This window comes from Nesoenas mayeri (assembly GCF_963082525.1).
Source record: "Nesoenas mayeri genome assembly, chromosome: 3".
In the NCBI taxonomy this organism is placed as follows: Eukaryota; Metazoa; Chordata; class Aves; order Columbiformes; family Columbidae; genus Nesoenas; species Nesoenas mayeri.
The window spans coordinates 90,750,360-90,767,035 of record NC_137544.1 but is presented as its reverse complement, the minus strand read 5'-3'; the positions used below and the strand labels follow the sequence as shown (position 1 = coordinate 90,767,035).

The following is a 16,676-nucleotide window of genomic DNA, read 5'->3' as shown; positions in this document are numbered from 1 at the left end:
CAGGTACCTCATGACCTAATGTGAATATCCTGCCTAGCAATGCAATTCTGCCTGGTGAAGCTCAGCAACCCTATGTTCAGGCAGGAGACTCTTATGCTGTCATACTCTAACTGCAGATGGGTTGGAATCAAATTCTCTAGCCTGTTTTCCTCAGATGTATTAACCTCAAATATCTAGGATTCCCTTCTATACCTTAGTTACAAGCCAGCCATACAAACACCCCAGATCTAAAATACCCTGACCTCTAAAAAGTATGTAAAATCTGATCTTGTAACATGATTCTGCTCCTGCCTGAAGCAACTTTCCCATACAGTCAAAACAGTTCCTTTAGGCTATGACCTAATATCTTTGATTCATCTATTGCCAACACATTTTGGACAAAACTAACAGAAAAATACTGAACCAACCAAACCCCTAGGAATTATGAGATATGTAGTTAAGTCAAGCACAGCAAATGACAGCCTGGTTGTTACACAGGTTTTACTCAGCACTGGCCATTGAACACAAAGGGATCTGTTCTGTCATGCTACAAATCATAAAGCTTTATGTCTTCTTTTGTACTGACAGCCATTTTAATAAACAGCACCAGATATTAAGTTTACAGAAAAAGGCACTTACTTGCTAATGTTGTGACTGTGCTTAAGTTTTCATCTCCTCCACCACTGTTAAGAAGAAAGAACAAAGAAAAGATGTTCCAAGATATGGACTTGGTAAATCAGTGGACCAAGTAAGACAGCTCCCCCATATGGGATTTCTACACATGTACACAGCACGTTTTCTGGTGGTTGTACCTGAGTAAAAGCAAGTTCTTGTGTGCATACCAATGGGGTAATGAAATCAGAGACTCTGTCATAATCATAATAATTATATTAAAAGCCCTGTACACTAGCTGCCCTTTCAATTCTCTCAGGTGTTTTAACTTCTGTTCAAACCTAGCTGGAATAAGCAAGAATTTTTACAAGCTGACATCTTTGTTATTGCCCCTCTTAAAATACTTATTACGTCCATTTTTAGTTAACAACTCCTTCATGTCCATAACAACAAATTCTAAAATCATATATTTCACAGTGATAAGTATACTCAATAACTTTCTCCTCTATTTCACTCAGTTGGAAGAATACTACTGGACTGGTAGTCTTTGTCCTCCTTTCATGCTCTAGAGAATGCTAGCACACTTTTCCCTCCAAATGTCGGTAGAACATTATTAAAGATCAAAATATAAAAAGTTGCACTTATGACACCCCTAATATTTCTTTAATTTGGAACAGAGGATTTCTAAGTGTTCTTGTACCCACTTAGACCTCTTACAGAGCTGCAGTATTTCAGATGGATAATAAATGACAAACAGAAAATCAGCCTGACAGGTTTGGTATTAAGTAATATAGTAGCAGAATAATAAGCAAACATGATTGCTTGTGTTCAGAGTGCTTTTTTAGACCTGTCTAATAAAATGCTGCATGTGTAAGAGTCTGTATTGGCTCAACTGATAAACTGCTCCGAATGATGTAAGCAATACTGGGAAGGGTTAAGGAAACAGGCACTGTGTATGAGACAGTAGCAGCACAAGAGATCCCATTCTGACTTTTCATAGATGGTTGATTTTAAATGAGACAAACAGGTGAAGTGGACCACCATGGGGAAGAACAGACAAAGTATAAATAGAACAGGGACAGAAACACAGAATGCATAAGTGGTGCAATGCCACTGGGATCTAGGAGTCCCTCTTGCAATAGCTACAAGTGTGAGAGGAGAAAGGGACTGTCTTAACAAGGACCCCATTTCAACCACATATTGAGGCCTGTTCCAGCCACGCTACATTGTACTCTGGATCAACACTAGTTTGAATATTTTCTTTATCATGAGTAAAAGTACAACCATGTACCTCCATGCAAAACTCAAAGTCAAATTCACTCTCCACAACATTCTGTTTGTTACAAAAAACAAGTATGTGTATCAAAACCCAAGAAAATGGGTCCCCTCCCATTGTGGGGGTATTACTGGGACTCACCTCCAAGAAACACCTCGGTATTGAGTCAGGACATCCAGAACATCATAGCGTTTGGACTTTGCACCGTTACCTGCCTGGAAGTAGAAGACAAGTTCACCTTTAGAAAATAAAAATTGCTACAGTAACTTGTTCTCTGACTGATTCTAATTAAAATAATGAAAGAGGATGGTAATGAAGCAAGCCACACCGTCTTCCCAAAGTGTAATAGATCCTTGTTCTCAAGAGGATCAAGGACTGAGGGTATTTTAACTCTACTCTAGTGAGTAACTCTCTTCTATCAACTTCTTGATTAGAAAAATTGGTTAAGAATTTTCAAAATATTAATATAATTCTAAATTTACATAAGAAATAAATAAGATGGCAATGGTCCTGAACAAATAATCTGTTATAATGTTCCTCACACTAGAAAGTGATACAGTGATTTTCTGTCTTCCCTCCCCTAGTTTCCTCAAAAAAGGAGGCTACAAGGATTTAATGCATTAATAAGCACAGAACATGTAAGAAACATTAATTATGTTGTAAGCAGTGAAGCAGTCATCACTGATTGGAGAATCACAGCCAGTTTAGGGGTAACGAGTTCACATAGTTCCAGGAATGGAATTAAAAAATAATCGCAAGATAAGTTATATTTGACGCATCTGATATCTGTTGCAGTTTTACTCCTAATATTTAGTTAGTATAAACAGATACGGCCTTATATGCTTTTGTAGTACCATATATATACACATACACACACATACACACAATTAGCTGCAGAATTTGTTCTTTCTATTCATGCTGTTTACTAATAGCTTTGGAGGCCAATACCTTCAAAGCTGCCTGGAATCAATAAAGAAAAGCAATTGTTGCAAGACCCTCTAGCAGGCTGGTTTTGCTGCTACACAGTCTAATCTTGCAGCTCTTCCTTCTGTGGCACTCTGTGGACTTTAAATAGGAGCTGTGCGCTCAGATAAGACTTGTGATCTGATTACCAGTCAGTCAAAGTGGAGTATGGAAAAGAATATCTGAAAAATGTGTTTGGCTCAATAGGGCATAACTGCACGTATTCTATCTCTCAGGTTAAAAATTAAAAAATGCTTTTTCGTTACTTGCTTTAACGATGGTTATCCAGTGATCTTTACTTACTGTGATTGAATCTCCCAGGGCACCAATCACTCGAATATCAGCCGGTTTCAAATTATGAACTAATAAATAAAAAAATAAAGGTAGTTTAAGGGAGGGAGTTAAGAAAGAAAACTTCATACTGCGATGGTTATCAGCAATTTTCCTTAGAATAAGCATAAAGCATTGCAAAGACAGTATTTTAATATTTATGACAGCATCAGCGCAGAATGACAGACACCAACAGGCATCAGACCAGAAATTATTCTTGGTACTATGGCTGGGCACCAGCTACTGCAACAAGGGAGGCAGTAAGATTTCAGTCTTGCATCTCTGCTTACGCAAATTCCTTTTAACCAGCAGAAACTACTGAAAAGCAGGCACAGCTCCAGTGCCAGCACAGGGTGAAAATTATGGGACTGTCGCAGCCTCTGAGGGAACACAAAACCCGCCTGGGGACAGAATTCCACATGACTCCCCAGATTGCACTGACAAGAGCCCCTGTTCCATACATGCACAGTTTACCACCTCTGCAACTGGAGCAGTCTACTCCCTCCTGTCTTTCCCACTGTCCCTTCTTTGTTTGTAAATGGAAGGTGCTGTTGCACAAGCTTTCACCAGCCTTGAGAGAGAACTTGCACCTCACCATAGAACTGCTTAAGACCCTTTTTTGGAACAACATAAAAGCCACAGTCAATAGAGTGCACTGCTTCAAAGAAAAGTGTACCTTTCCTAACTAAACCAAGTTCTTGTTCCCCTTCTATCATCAAATGAAGTAGCTCTACAATAAAATTGCATAGGTCTGTACCTGAAACCGGAACTGTATCAGAGGGGCGCCGGTCAGAACAGGATATATTTGCTCCGTAAGTCCTTTCCTGCAAAGACAGACCGGGCAAGATTTCACATCTGACTCACTATACTCTGGCTGTGATAAACCACTTCTGTCTCAAAGCGTTAGATTAATGAGTTTCCCACATACTTTGTATGCATCCACTCAGCTCAGCCCTGTCCTCAGGCCATGCCTACAACGACTCTTTGAAGTCAGACACAAGCTCAGTCTGCCCAGAAGTCGCATGGCCACGTTAGTGCAGCATAGCTCTTGCCTACCAGTGGGGCCAGCTATTTCAGACTCTGTGCCATGCTCCATTCAGCTACGCAACGTTTTGCAGTTGTACTCGAGGTAGGTGAGCTCACATCTTTTTGCAAGAAACTGCTTGGACATGCCTGAAAGATCCCAACACAAAACCATACCTTTGTCAGCAGTTTTACTATGGTGTAAAAAAGATGAAATTGGACCCACACAGTGGTGTCATTCTGATCTGATCTGGCTTTCTCCAATGTAGGACTGAATGGCCCCATTTCCACTGTCTTTTTATCCCAGGGAAAACAACATTGTTATCCAGATGTTTTAAAAAAGTTCTAAACAGTGAAGGCAAGACTTACTTTAGACTAACTGAACACATCTAACTTAAATTACACTCTACAGAATCCACCAAGGAGAAAATCTGCTATTTAACATCTGACTCTTATCAAGCATTGAAATAAAGAGCTGGAGCTTTGTATTTAGTTTTCCCAGGTAGCCTTGTTTAATTATGCTACAACACACTCTCACACACCTGCCCACTCCCTGGAATACACTCTGTCCAAATGATGCAAATAGTCCTACTATACCTGAGATGTTTCTTTGGTGTTTGATGTCTCCAGGGAAGATGAGTAGTTACTATTTCTATATGTAAACAAATATGGATTTTCCTGCAGAGTGAAGAGAGTGTGTTTACCAACACTAATGGAAATACAGTCAGCTGATGTTAAAGTCTTCCGGTTAGACTTTCCAAGAGAAGAAAATTTTTACAGCATTGATTTCTGAATGAACATCACACTAGTGAAATAAACCAGGTTAGACCTGAAAATTAAGCCCTGGTGTGCTCTAGGCACAGCACCATCTCTTGCCTTAAACCTAACATCAAACAAAACACATAATTCAATTTCTTTGATGCTTTAATTGCTGTTCAGTAAAGCTTTTGGATGCCAGTAATATTTTATCACTATCAAATTATTGAAGTCAGAGCTTAAATGCAAAATCAGTAAAGAACCTGTTCTTTGAACTCAAGATGTTCAGACCCTGAAGATGCTACAGGGCTATTGACAACTCCAGCAACTAAAACCTGACAGAGGACAAAATCAAATCTCAGAAAAGTTTAATTATAGAACATACATGGATTCAGCTTTATTGCTGATACAGATTTTAATACTGATAATGTACTCTGATATCCACAACTAATAAATTCAGATTAGCTACTTATACTTTGAATGAAAAATATGACACAATACAATACTTCAACTTTTTGCCAAAAGTTCTTGTTTTCAGAGTTTCATCATTATTTTATAAAGAGCCTGTGTGAATGAACCTCAAGAACACTGAATTTTTAAACACTGTAGTATCTTGGGCAAGTGCACATTCCTAAGAAATTCAGAAGATGATAACAGCATTTGAAAGCCTGGAAATTCTGCAAAGAGTAAATAAAATCTCACAGTAATAAGGAAACTCTTTTACCTGAGATGGACAGTGGACCTGAAGCATTTTTGTGTCACTGTGAGGCTGTTTCTGTCCAACCGGCTCCATCTGGAAAAGGAAAGAACAGAGGAACTGTACACATGCTGTGTGTGGGAGGGAAGGGAGAGCCACAGCAACTCCAACGCTCTAGTGCCTGGAGGTTTCCATCAGGTCCATATATATATATAAAACTTGTTTTGCTTATGATAAATATATACCTACAAAAGCAAGGAACTGATCATGTGAGAGCCTTGTTTTCAGACTGTGATCCCATCACTGTTAAAACAATCATCCACGCATTAACTCTGCTCTAGGGAATGCCAGCCCTGGAAGCTTTTTTCCCACAGGGCACTGATCTCGTACCACAGCACTCAACTACTTGCAGTCAACTCACTATTTATCAGTTCAGCCACAGTAACTGTAGACATACTCTAGAAGAGCATAACTTAAATCATCCTCATGATTGTTTTCCCCCCTTATTTTCAAGCCGGTATTATTTCCCAGCTGGGTATGAGAAAGCAAAGTGTGGGTCACCATAGCTCCACTGCCAGGTAACATCTCCTTGCAGCAATCCGTCTGTCCTCCCAGGTCCCATCCACAGTTCATACAGTTTACAGTTCATAGTTTTCATACAAAAGTATAAAGAAACATACAGGCTTTTGTGTGGGAGGAAAAGCAACCCTGAGTAGATTGAAACTTTCAAGTGAAAATAGTATTACTGAAACTCCTTGGAAAATGAAGCTTTAACTCAGATTATGCACTGAAGCCTTGGGTAAGTCCATGTCACTTTACCTTAGAAGCATAAAGTACAAAATCCCCAATATAAATGGAAAACTAAAAATCTTCCATTTGTTGATACATTCATGCTGCATCAACTTTTTCCCTTCTGTTTTATGAACACTATCTGTATGTATTGCCTCTGCAGCAAAGTCATTTTGCAAAAAAAAGTCAGAAACATGGCATGTACCACATTAATGTCACACACCAGTCCTCTGGTGGCTGTAGCCCATGCAACTTAAAGCTTGCTAATTTATCCCACCTTCCAGAACTACTTCCTTATATACATTTTTATATATGTTAGACAACATCAAAAGGCACACTCCAACTCTGCACAGAGGCTCGATAATATTTATATTTGTTGGCTTTGTTCTAAGAAGAAGGAGAGGGGATTGTTGTTAATGAAAAATTATGGAATGATTCCAGACTCAATACTGACAGCACAAAGTGGTAAATACCATGGAGAATCACTTCACCTGTTCAGATACCTTGCTGGGTGCTAATTAAATTGCAATCACACCCAAAGGAATTGGCCACTGGTTTAAATTCCTCAGTGAATGTTTGCTCAGCTTGCACCAGCTGCCAGAAGCAGCAGACTACATAAGAAACAGGACTGAAGGGACCGGAAAACACAGCAATAACAGGCTTGATGTCATCAATACATTCTGGGCAGGAATGTTATATTTTATTTTGGCTGTTCCATCAATAAAAATAAAGGGAAAATTCAGAGAAATAGAGAAGAGGTTTAGAGAAGTAGATATTCTTTGAAAGAAGCATTTGAAGAAACAGTCCGTGATTTTTTGAAAGAGAGAAATAAACTGAAATATGTAAAACAACGAAGGTCAGAGTTCCCCTGAATTCCAGCACATCTGTCACCAGGCAGGTTAGGGTGCAGGTCTGCCCTGGTACTGCAGCAGTTACTAAGTCAGTATAAACCCCTGAATGCAGCAGAGAGGCACAGGCAGCCTCCTGCTGTGCTGCTCCCATTTGGGTTCTTGCCTGGTCTCAGTTTCTCTCTTGTTTGTAGGCTAAAAGGTTTTTTGTGTGTTGTGTTGTTGTTTGCTTTGTTTTTTGTTTGTGGGTTTTTGGGTTTTTTCCCAGTTTTTTTGTTGTTGTTGTTGTTCCACAAAAGAATGCCAAACACAAGAACAAGAACTTCTCGTCTAAGTCCTTTACACACAAGAAAGGAGTTTTGCCCCCGGATATATTTCCAGAGGTAAAATTGTAGGCAGTTGCCAGAATTAATCAATCAGGCTCGCTGTGGTAAACATCAAAGCTACCTCTCTCACCTTTTCCTAGCTATCTACATCATTTAGCTGACTGTTCTTTGATGTGCCTAGCCTATGAACTGCATTGCTCCTAGATAGCTAGGAACATTTTGGTAAAATATGCAGCCATGCCTTGGACAAGTCCTTAGTAGCTGCTAGCTCAGCTTTTTCTCAGCCAGACTGAAGTTCAGTGCTACTCGCAACTGTCACTAGATTGTCAAGGTTTTGCCCTTTGGCCAATAAGCAGGTAATCATTCCAAGAAAGTGGCTGGTACCAAGGAGGAGGGAAACTCTCTGAATCCACTTCTCAAGCAGCTCCTCATTCTGCTGTATTTCCCCGCTTGACAGGTCATGATCCCAAGTTCCTATCAGTTCCAAATTGTGGGTTGGTTTTTTTGTTGTTGTTTTTAAAGCAGTCAGCAGTTCTACTCCCCAGTAGAACTAGAGCCACATTTACCGTGCAAGGATACCTACCAGTGCTTCTCACACTGAAAGCATCTTCCATATCATCTGCTTTTACGTCATGGCAGAATACCATTAGAGGCAGATAAGGAAACTACTTAGAGAGGTGCCTTTCTGATGATCAGCAGCTGTACTAAGAAAATTCCAGTAAATAAGAGAGGACACAAGAAAACAGGAAAAGGAATTGCGAAGGGAATACTACCATTTCTGTAGTCTCCCTTTGACACAGTAGAAAGCTGTATATTTGCCACATTTTGGTCTTCCTCCAGATCACTTAGGCTGTTCCTTTTCTAGAGGAACAACATCACACTAAGGAAAAACACTGAAATAAAGCAAAGTTGGTATTTATCTCCTTTATGGAGACAACACACCAAAGAATGGGATGGCCAAGAGCAGAGACCAGGAGGCCAAATGAAGTCTGCACAGAAAAGGGTTAGGAAGAGAAAAATGAAGCAGAAGGAAAGAAGAGGGCTCTTCTGCTGGTAGAAGCTGCAAACAAAAGCATGTCATCTGAAGACACAGAAGGAATTTGTTGCAAGCTAAGTGTAAGACTTTGCGAGGGCAGAGTGACAGATACGCTTGACCCATAGCCATACTTGGGTTCAGGCTGACTAAGGAGCAACAAGCCTATGCCTGCGGTGAGCCTGCAAGCTGGAAAGCTCCTGGCTCACGTACAAGTAAGTGAAGGTGCCTTGGAAAAATATTTCAAGATGTGGTTTGGACAATCAAAAATGCAAGGTAACCAAAGTACAGAACAAGATACCACAGCTAAAACCAAGACATCTATCTTGTCTATACTATTGACTAGCAGTCAGCTACTTCACTCCATTATTGTTACCATTGGGCACAATTTGAGCTCTCCCTGAATTGCAGCTGGACTACATGCAAGATGACTCTCCCTTTGAGCAAAGACACCTGGCAGGGTCTGAAATTCCTTATATGAGACTAATAAATCCTTTCCTACCCAAGGCATACAGATAGATCACTTTCTCACGACAGACCCTCAGTAAGTGACTGATAGCATGATGAAATTATACTAATGAAACACTAGTAATCTACATGGCTACTCAATATTATAAATATTGTATGTTTCCATGAGGCATAAACCATTGTCCATGTCTGAGACTAAGACTGGACCTTGCTGCACCTATGTTCCATGAGGAGTTCAGAAAGTAAGGGGATCCACTCTGAACTTCATCACTCAAAAGGGTGGTCTTCCTTACTCTTTGTATTTCTTCTGTTAGACATAAAATGTTGACCAGGTCTGAGACCTAGGTTGAATCCAGCCACACCTAAGCTCTGTAAGGAGTTTAAAAAGCAAGGGAGCCCACTGCAAACCTCATGACTCAATGGGAGGGTCTTCCTTACCCTTTGCATCTCCAGTCTCTGTGTGAATTATTCTAACTTGATTCTAGTTCAATTTTCCTTTGTATGTTTCTTCCACACAGTAATAAGGCTAATCTTGCCTAACTCTCTCCTTCTACAGAACCTGGATTCGGAGAAGGCAATATGCCTGTTTTGGGCTGGGGATGATACTATCACAATTTGAGCTCTCCTTCATATTTAGGATATAAAGAATATTCAAGATGCCTACTATTGGATTCTGCATAAGTTGAAATCTAAAAAGCCAGACAGTAAGAGGCCACAGGAAAAAGAAAAAGTGTTATAGTGTAGACTTGGAAGAAAAAAAAAAGATAAAGCAAAGCCCATTAGAAGCACATGAACGCTGCTAATTGCAGAGCCTGATAGAAGAGAAGGACAAAGCTGGAGGTCAGTTTCCCGCTGCTAAGTCCTAGAAAATGTATTGGTTCAGGCTGATCTATTGCAACAGTTGGATGCATCTCAGAATCTGACAAATTTAGTTCAATTGGCCCCAAACAATTCCTGCTGGTGAAGCACAAAATAGGCTGGAGAACTGGTGGCACTGCGGTCCCTCCCCAGTCAACAGCATTCATTTTCTGCTGAAAACATATTCAGCACTTCATGTCAAAAATTTGCTGATGGAAAAAACATGCTAAGCAGATGCGAAGGGCCATTTTTCACAAGAAACTGCATGTTCATTCTTTGTGTGGCTTGCTCCTGACTAGCTTCAATATTTATAATGTTTTGTATCTGAGGAAGATACGCAACTGTTTTCTAGTGTCTTACAGATGATGCTTAGGTGACAGTTACCTAGATTACCATCTCCTACACTGATTGGGACATCGAAACATGGGCAGTTAAAGTAACTCAGTTTCTTTGCAGAGAACTGCCCAAAACCAGAGAGAATATTTAATTCACACTTCAGGAATCTGACTTTCAGTTTTTACTTTGCTCATTTGAATACTGAAAATAATTGCCTAGTGAGACTAAGGCAAAAGAAGGATAAAGAAACCAACGTGAATCTTACCATGGCATTTACTTTACGACAGAATAACTGAGGTAGGAACTTTGACATCTTCATGAGTAATGTCAAAGATAACAGCAAAGGAGATAACTGGGTATAGCATGTTATTCCAAGATTAGATCTTCAACAGCTGATCAATTTTTAACTCTTTGGTTCCTACTAATTAACTAAGGTCCTACTAACTTTAGCTAAAAGATAACATCTTTTATTAAACTGGCTGTGTGATTTTTCTAGCTATATCATCTGTTTGAATAAAAGCCTCTTCCTGCAAATCCTCATTCTTTAAATGGTCGAGGCTACAGCAGCATTACTACTGCCAGAATAGTGTAAAGAAACATGAGAATGTGGTGAATCTGCATGGATTTTTTTTTTTTCAAATGCTGTTTACTGAAAGGTGGTCACAGTATAGACCTTTTTTTTTCCCCCTTCATGCTTAGGATAATTTGAACAGACACAGGAACAGTAAGTGCTCTCAAATAAAAAATATTATTAACATGTGGACCGCTAAACAAGGAATAAAAAAGGTCTTATCTCGAATCTAACTTAATTGGCCATTGCAGATTTTTTTTAAAAAACAATGATTATACATGTTATAAGAAGGTTATTAGGGGAAAAAAAAAAAAAAGGCAGAAAGTTTTGAAAGCTTCTAAGTCAGGAGGAATACTAAAATCAACATCTTATCAAAACCTACGGATATCAGGGCATATCCAAATATCCAAATATAATATGCACTCAGCAGTAACATCCTACTTTGGCCTGGTGAGTCCAAAATATGCACCTGCTTTTTTGTCCCATTCATATTGAAAAACAACTCCCATTTCTTTACTTGCTGCTGTCATCAATTTTAAAATGCAAACCCCTCCAGCTGCATGTGCATCCACTCAATCATACACACAAATGCTGTGTGCCCTCAATTCAAGCCAGCAGAAGGAAACAGCCCCTTACCGAACTGGTCATCGTGTTCAAGCCTGAGTGGGTCAGAGAATCCATGTTTCTTTCAGACACACTCTCCCTCTCATTAGGAGGCACCATGTGTTGGCTTTCCTCAGCTGGGTAGGACATCCAGCTCTTGAGGAAGCAATAGGAGCTCCTCAAGGCTGTCTATCATCTTTTTACTATGAGTAACGGTGGCAGAAGGATGGTGGTTAAGGAGACAATCTTATAAAACATATCAGTAAAGAGGGAGACAGATAAAGGACAGAGGGAACAGGAGACTATAATCACTATAATCTCAGGTTAAGTCAAGCCTCAGTTGTCACTATGCCACTGTCACAGAGGGGAGACTAGGAAAAGAATGGTCTGTCACAGCTCATTTACTCCCTAAAACTTCCCACATGGCTACTTTGGAAATCTTTCTAAAAAGGTCTTGGTAGTAAGTAGCAGCCACAGAACAGCAAGAGATTTGTCTTGGGAGTGTCAAGCATTTAGCATCATTTGAGAGCTGTGCATGGCTGTGGGTAGCAGTCTTGGGATGCTTCTTTCCTGTATTCTTCCTTTCCCTCCTTCTGTGTTAGACAAAGCCTGGCTAGCGTGGAATTGCTACCAGGCATCTGTACTAAGTCCAGTAAGCAACAACGCCTGTGGTACTGCTCACCATGTTGTTCCAGAGGCCCACAGCCATTGAAGTATAATCTTCTTCCAGAGTTTCTGGTTGCACCTTTGATGTGGTAATGAAACTACCCCTGCCCTGAAAGACAAAGCATTTTAGCATGAGAAAATACCTCAGAGTATGGAAAGATGAGACATTCAGCCACAAAAGGTCTCATTCTATAAAACAATATTCATACCCACAAGAATATCAATCTCTGCTAGTCTCATTGAGCCACTTGTTGCTCACCTCAGTTGCTGCTGGTGCATCAAGACAGAACAGATACTGTTCTTGTAAGTGATTTTTATACCTGCCACTGCAAGGCAGCAGTGAAGAGACTGTATGTCAACAGGACCTGACCACCAGAGCAACAACAGAGCACGATCACAACAGTAGCATACAGAAGATCAGGGAGACAGAGATGTGATCACATGAGTGATTTGGAATAATCAACACTTTCTCTAGCTAACGCTTACATACATTCAAAAAGTGGAAGCATGCAGAATTTGTCTTCAGGATTCATGCTTATTTTTAAAAGAAAGTAACTGTTAAAAGAGTTTGGAAGATTGCACATGGTGGGCTGCAGCTGTACCACAAATCAGAGGAAATTAAAAATCCACTTGTTACACAAGATGACATTTAAAGTAATAACAGAGCAATTTACTAAGAAAAAGAGTGACTTCATAAAAGCTAAAAGTCTGCCTTTTGCATATGGACCAGGCATCAACAAAACAAGCCTGGCAGAAGATGACCCAGCAGTAAAGGAAGATTTTGCAATACAGCAGACCTCAACCTTCCTGGTAGACAAATTTCTTCTCCCAGTTCACTTGGTTCTCATACTTTCCTGAGGGCAGCAATGGAGTTTCCACGAATTCAAGGAGCTATTATGATTCCCAGAAACCAGACCATTACTCACTATCAACCTGTTTTACAAATAACTACTCAACGCTATGTGTTGGATTTTGATATCTCACTCTGAGTGAACAATTATCTAGGAAGTAATATATTGCTTCTTCATTGCTTCAAGGTATCAGGCAACCTTGACCTTTGAACTTTCCTTTAAAGATCACTTGTGGCAAAATCATGTCTGACATCCCAGCCAACCCTATCTATATGCATTCCCACCAACTATATGAGATACAAAATCTGGACAAAATTAATTTCCAGTTTACCAGACTTCATTAAACTTATTGCAAGGAAGTAACTCATTTTCCAACACAGTTTACAAAACCCCATATCTATTTTTAAATACTTCTTGCTACCCTCTTTTTGCCTGTGTTTCCAAACACACATGAGAATAATCAGGGATCAATGACCTGATAACTGCAAATATATGGAAAAATTAGCAGTACTGGCAACTTCCAGACACTCATGACCTAATCTATAGAAGTGACATGACTTGATTTCTCCAGAAGCATAGCATTCAAAACAAATCAACCAACCAACCACCCACAGGATCTCTGACTGACACTGTTCAAAGCGAACTCTATTCTCAGGACATCTGCATTGGATCCTGAAGTGTGTTCTGCATGTGCTTGGCTACCCTTGTCTGTTCACATTACACACCGCCTAGACAGGAAAGAGCCAGCTGAACATTGCACTCAGCCTCAGCAGATGCCATGCAGAAAGAATAAAGTGAATCGAGTTTACTCACCAGTCTGAGCAGCAGGTTTGTTTCTTGGAGAGATGGCTGAAGAACAACAGTGAAGTCATCCTTTTGATTATACCTTTCAGATTTCAGAAGTTTTTCCCAAGCATCCTGAATAGACAACCATTTAATCAGATGAGTACTATCAGATAGAAAGTGCAATATATATGGAGTTTGTCAGGGCCTAAAGTGAACTAAGATCATCCCCATCCCTAATAAACCATAATAATCAAATTATGTAATCCAGAACAAAGACAGAAATATAATGAAATCTTCTTACACAATAATAGAAACCTTGTAGCTATAAGAAAACTACACTGATTTATCATAGATTTCTTTGAAAGAGCAGCAAGGTTAGCAAGGAGATGAGATGTCATGCTTATTGCCTCCCTGTAATTTTTAAAAGGGATTCCAGCACAACTGCCTTTGTCTTAACATACAGTTTCCCCTTTCTAAGTCATGTAGGAAGTTACTGGACAAGATGGATCATTTCTCTAATGGGATATGACAGATCCTGGGTCGCCAAAAGCTATGTAGTCATTAGAAACTTTGTGATACTATGATCACTCAGGTATAGAAAGAACTTATCTCCAATGTTCCCGAGAATTGCTGTGGACATGTGGTAAAAAGGCTGTTACTCAACTTCCTCACTGCTATTCCTCCTCTCACTTCAATCCAATCTTGAAAACTGATACGCATGTCTAGCAATGTGAGAGCCAAGCAACATAGAAGATGCCATACCTGATAAGACCACCTCAGTATCTTATCATCTAATGTGGAGTGTTCACCAACATGATTGCACTCATTCCTGCCTGGATTGCTGCCAAAAAGAATGAAAAGCATGAGAGACATGGTGAACTTTTAATAAGACAGAGAGCATAAACTCTTTTAAGCCACTGACAGGCATATACTGACAAATTGTTGCATATATTGAGAAAGCTACATGGAACATCCTAATTTTTGATATAAATATAGAATGATATCTACTTCCACATCCAGACCTCTGGATTGCTTCTGTGGTTTAAAAACCTGTTCAGATGACAAATAAGCCAGACTTGGGTTAGCACAGGGTCTCACAAGTTAGCAGCATGCTCAGGCTTAAAATAGCTGTTGCACTAGATTTCTACTGTTTTCCTCCCCATAGTCACAGAGGAAAACTGCACACAAACATTTCCACAGGAACTTTTGCCTTAGTATTTGGCAACAAGACCTCCATCTAGAAATGTCGATGGAAGCTCAATGCTGCGAAAGCTTATATATGCTAAAGGATGGCCAGGCACTGTCAGGCAGCTGAATAATCTCGGCCAAATTTCTGGCCTACAAGATGAGATAGGCATACTGCACATTTCTGCAGCTGGATGGAAAACTCGGCCCTTCTCCCAGGGCTGTAGACAGGAATAATAAAAGATACATTTGAGATCAGTCTGCTTCCAGGAAAGATACACTCAGCTGAAAATGGTTGAGTAGGCTGGAACCTGAGAAACTATGTTTGTGGGGTGTGCAGATGTAAGCAATAAGTATCTCTCAGGATTAGACTCTCTCACCTTTTCACAGGACTCTAGCTAAGCCTATAAAAATGATATGTTATGTTAAAATGCTTTTATCACTGCTGGTGAGTAAAAGAAATTTGAACTTGGGACCAAAATCTTATCCAAGCCAAACAAGCAGATAAGCAGAGAGACATCTGAGAACCTCATACAGTACATTAAGAGTTATATGCCTAAAAATGGGGTTCACAGACCAATTTTAGTCCAGATAACACTTAGAGTAAGAAAGAAACTAAGGAAGGAAGTAGCTTTAAATCCCAATTATGTCCCAAACTTCAATGTCTAAATTTAAGTACTGACATGGGACTAGTAGCGTCAGCCATTATTCTCCTCTTAGACACTTGAAATTTCATCATCTGGTATGGGCTTATGTTTTTCTTTCAAAGCACAGTTCAATATTTTTCCCCTCAGTACCTGCGCACAAGAAATAAGCTAAAATGCTCCACACAGTCACTTTTGACAAAGAAAGCTTCACCTCTGCTCATACTTGTTGTTAAGCATGTGGTTATGCAGCAGCCAGACCCCTTCCTTGACTTATATAACGTCTCTGCAGCTTGTATAGATGTGAAGCTTGTGAAACACTTCGGGATAAATATATTAGTACATAGAGTGTCTTATGCCATGCACAGGAGAAAAAAAAATGGTGTGGAGTAAGGTGGAGTGTAATCTCATCAGTGGCAAACGACTCCATCATAACTGTTCATGTATGCACTCCTACTCCATACTAAATTGGGACACAAGCTACTCACACTTTTGTTACAAAGTACTGAGAGAGGGAGATGGATGAAAGCATCAAGGCATGCAGTTACCATAAGGAACTGACAAGTTAAATGTTCTCCACCCTGCCATACCATAAGCCCAAGTGGTAGCTTTCACATAGCCTAACAATGTGCTTTAAGACCAGTTATTCCTTTTGTGAACATTGACACTTAGAAACTGGAACTTTGAAAGAGCCTTCAGAGTTTGACTTGAGAGTTTCAGGACAGAAGTAGCAGTAACTAAAGAGCTGGGGCTAGGCGCAGTCTTGAGACCATAAACACAGTATTGGGTCTGGCTGGGATGGAGTTAACTTTCCTCATAGCAGCCCATACGGTGCTGTTAATAACACACCAATGTTTTGGATGTTGTTGAACAGAGCTTGTACAATGTCAAGGTTTTCTCTTTTTCCCACACTGACCCACCCTGTGACTAGGCTGGGGGGAGGCAAAAGGTTGTGAGGCGACATGGCTCTGACAGCTGACTTGAACTGGTCAAGGGGATATTCCATACCATATAACGTCAAACCAAGCAATAAAAACTGAGGTAGAAGAAAAAGAAGAGGGACATTTTGGCTTCCA

At 39.9% G+C, this 16,676-nt stretch overlaps 1 protein-coding gene across 1 annotated transcript in view; it reads right to left on the bottom strand.

Annotated features, from left to right (window-relative positions):
• Nucleotides 1–16,676, bottom strand: part of PLB1 (phospholipase B1) — a gene marked incomplete at both ends in the record, with an annotated part of 101,448 nt that overhangs the window by 51,553 nt on the left and 33,219 nt on the right. The window contains 9 exons of the mRNA XM_080341461.1: nt 619–662; nt 2,009–2,082; nt 3,134–3,192; nt 3,918–3,984; nt 4,781–4,861; nt 5,664–5,732; nt 12,151–12,243; nt 13,799–13,903; nt 14,534–14,612. Of these exons, the coding sequence (XP_080197587.1) occupies nt 619–662; nt 2,009–2,082; nt 3,134–3,192; nt 3,918–3,984; nt 4,781–4,861; nt 5,664–5,732; nt 12,151–12,243; nt 13,799–13,903; nt 14,534–14,612 (671 nt within the window). The remainder of the gene's footprint in view (nt 1–618; nt 663–2,008; nt 2,083–3,133; nt 3,193–3,917; nt 3,985–4,780; nt 4,862–5,663; nt 5,733–12,150; nt 12,244–13,798; nt 13,904–14,533; nt 14,613–16,676) is intronic.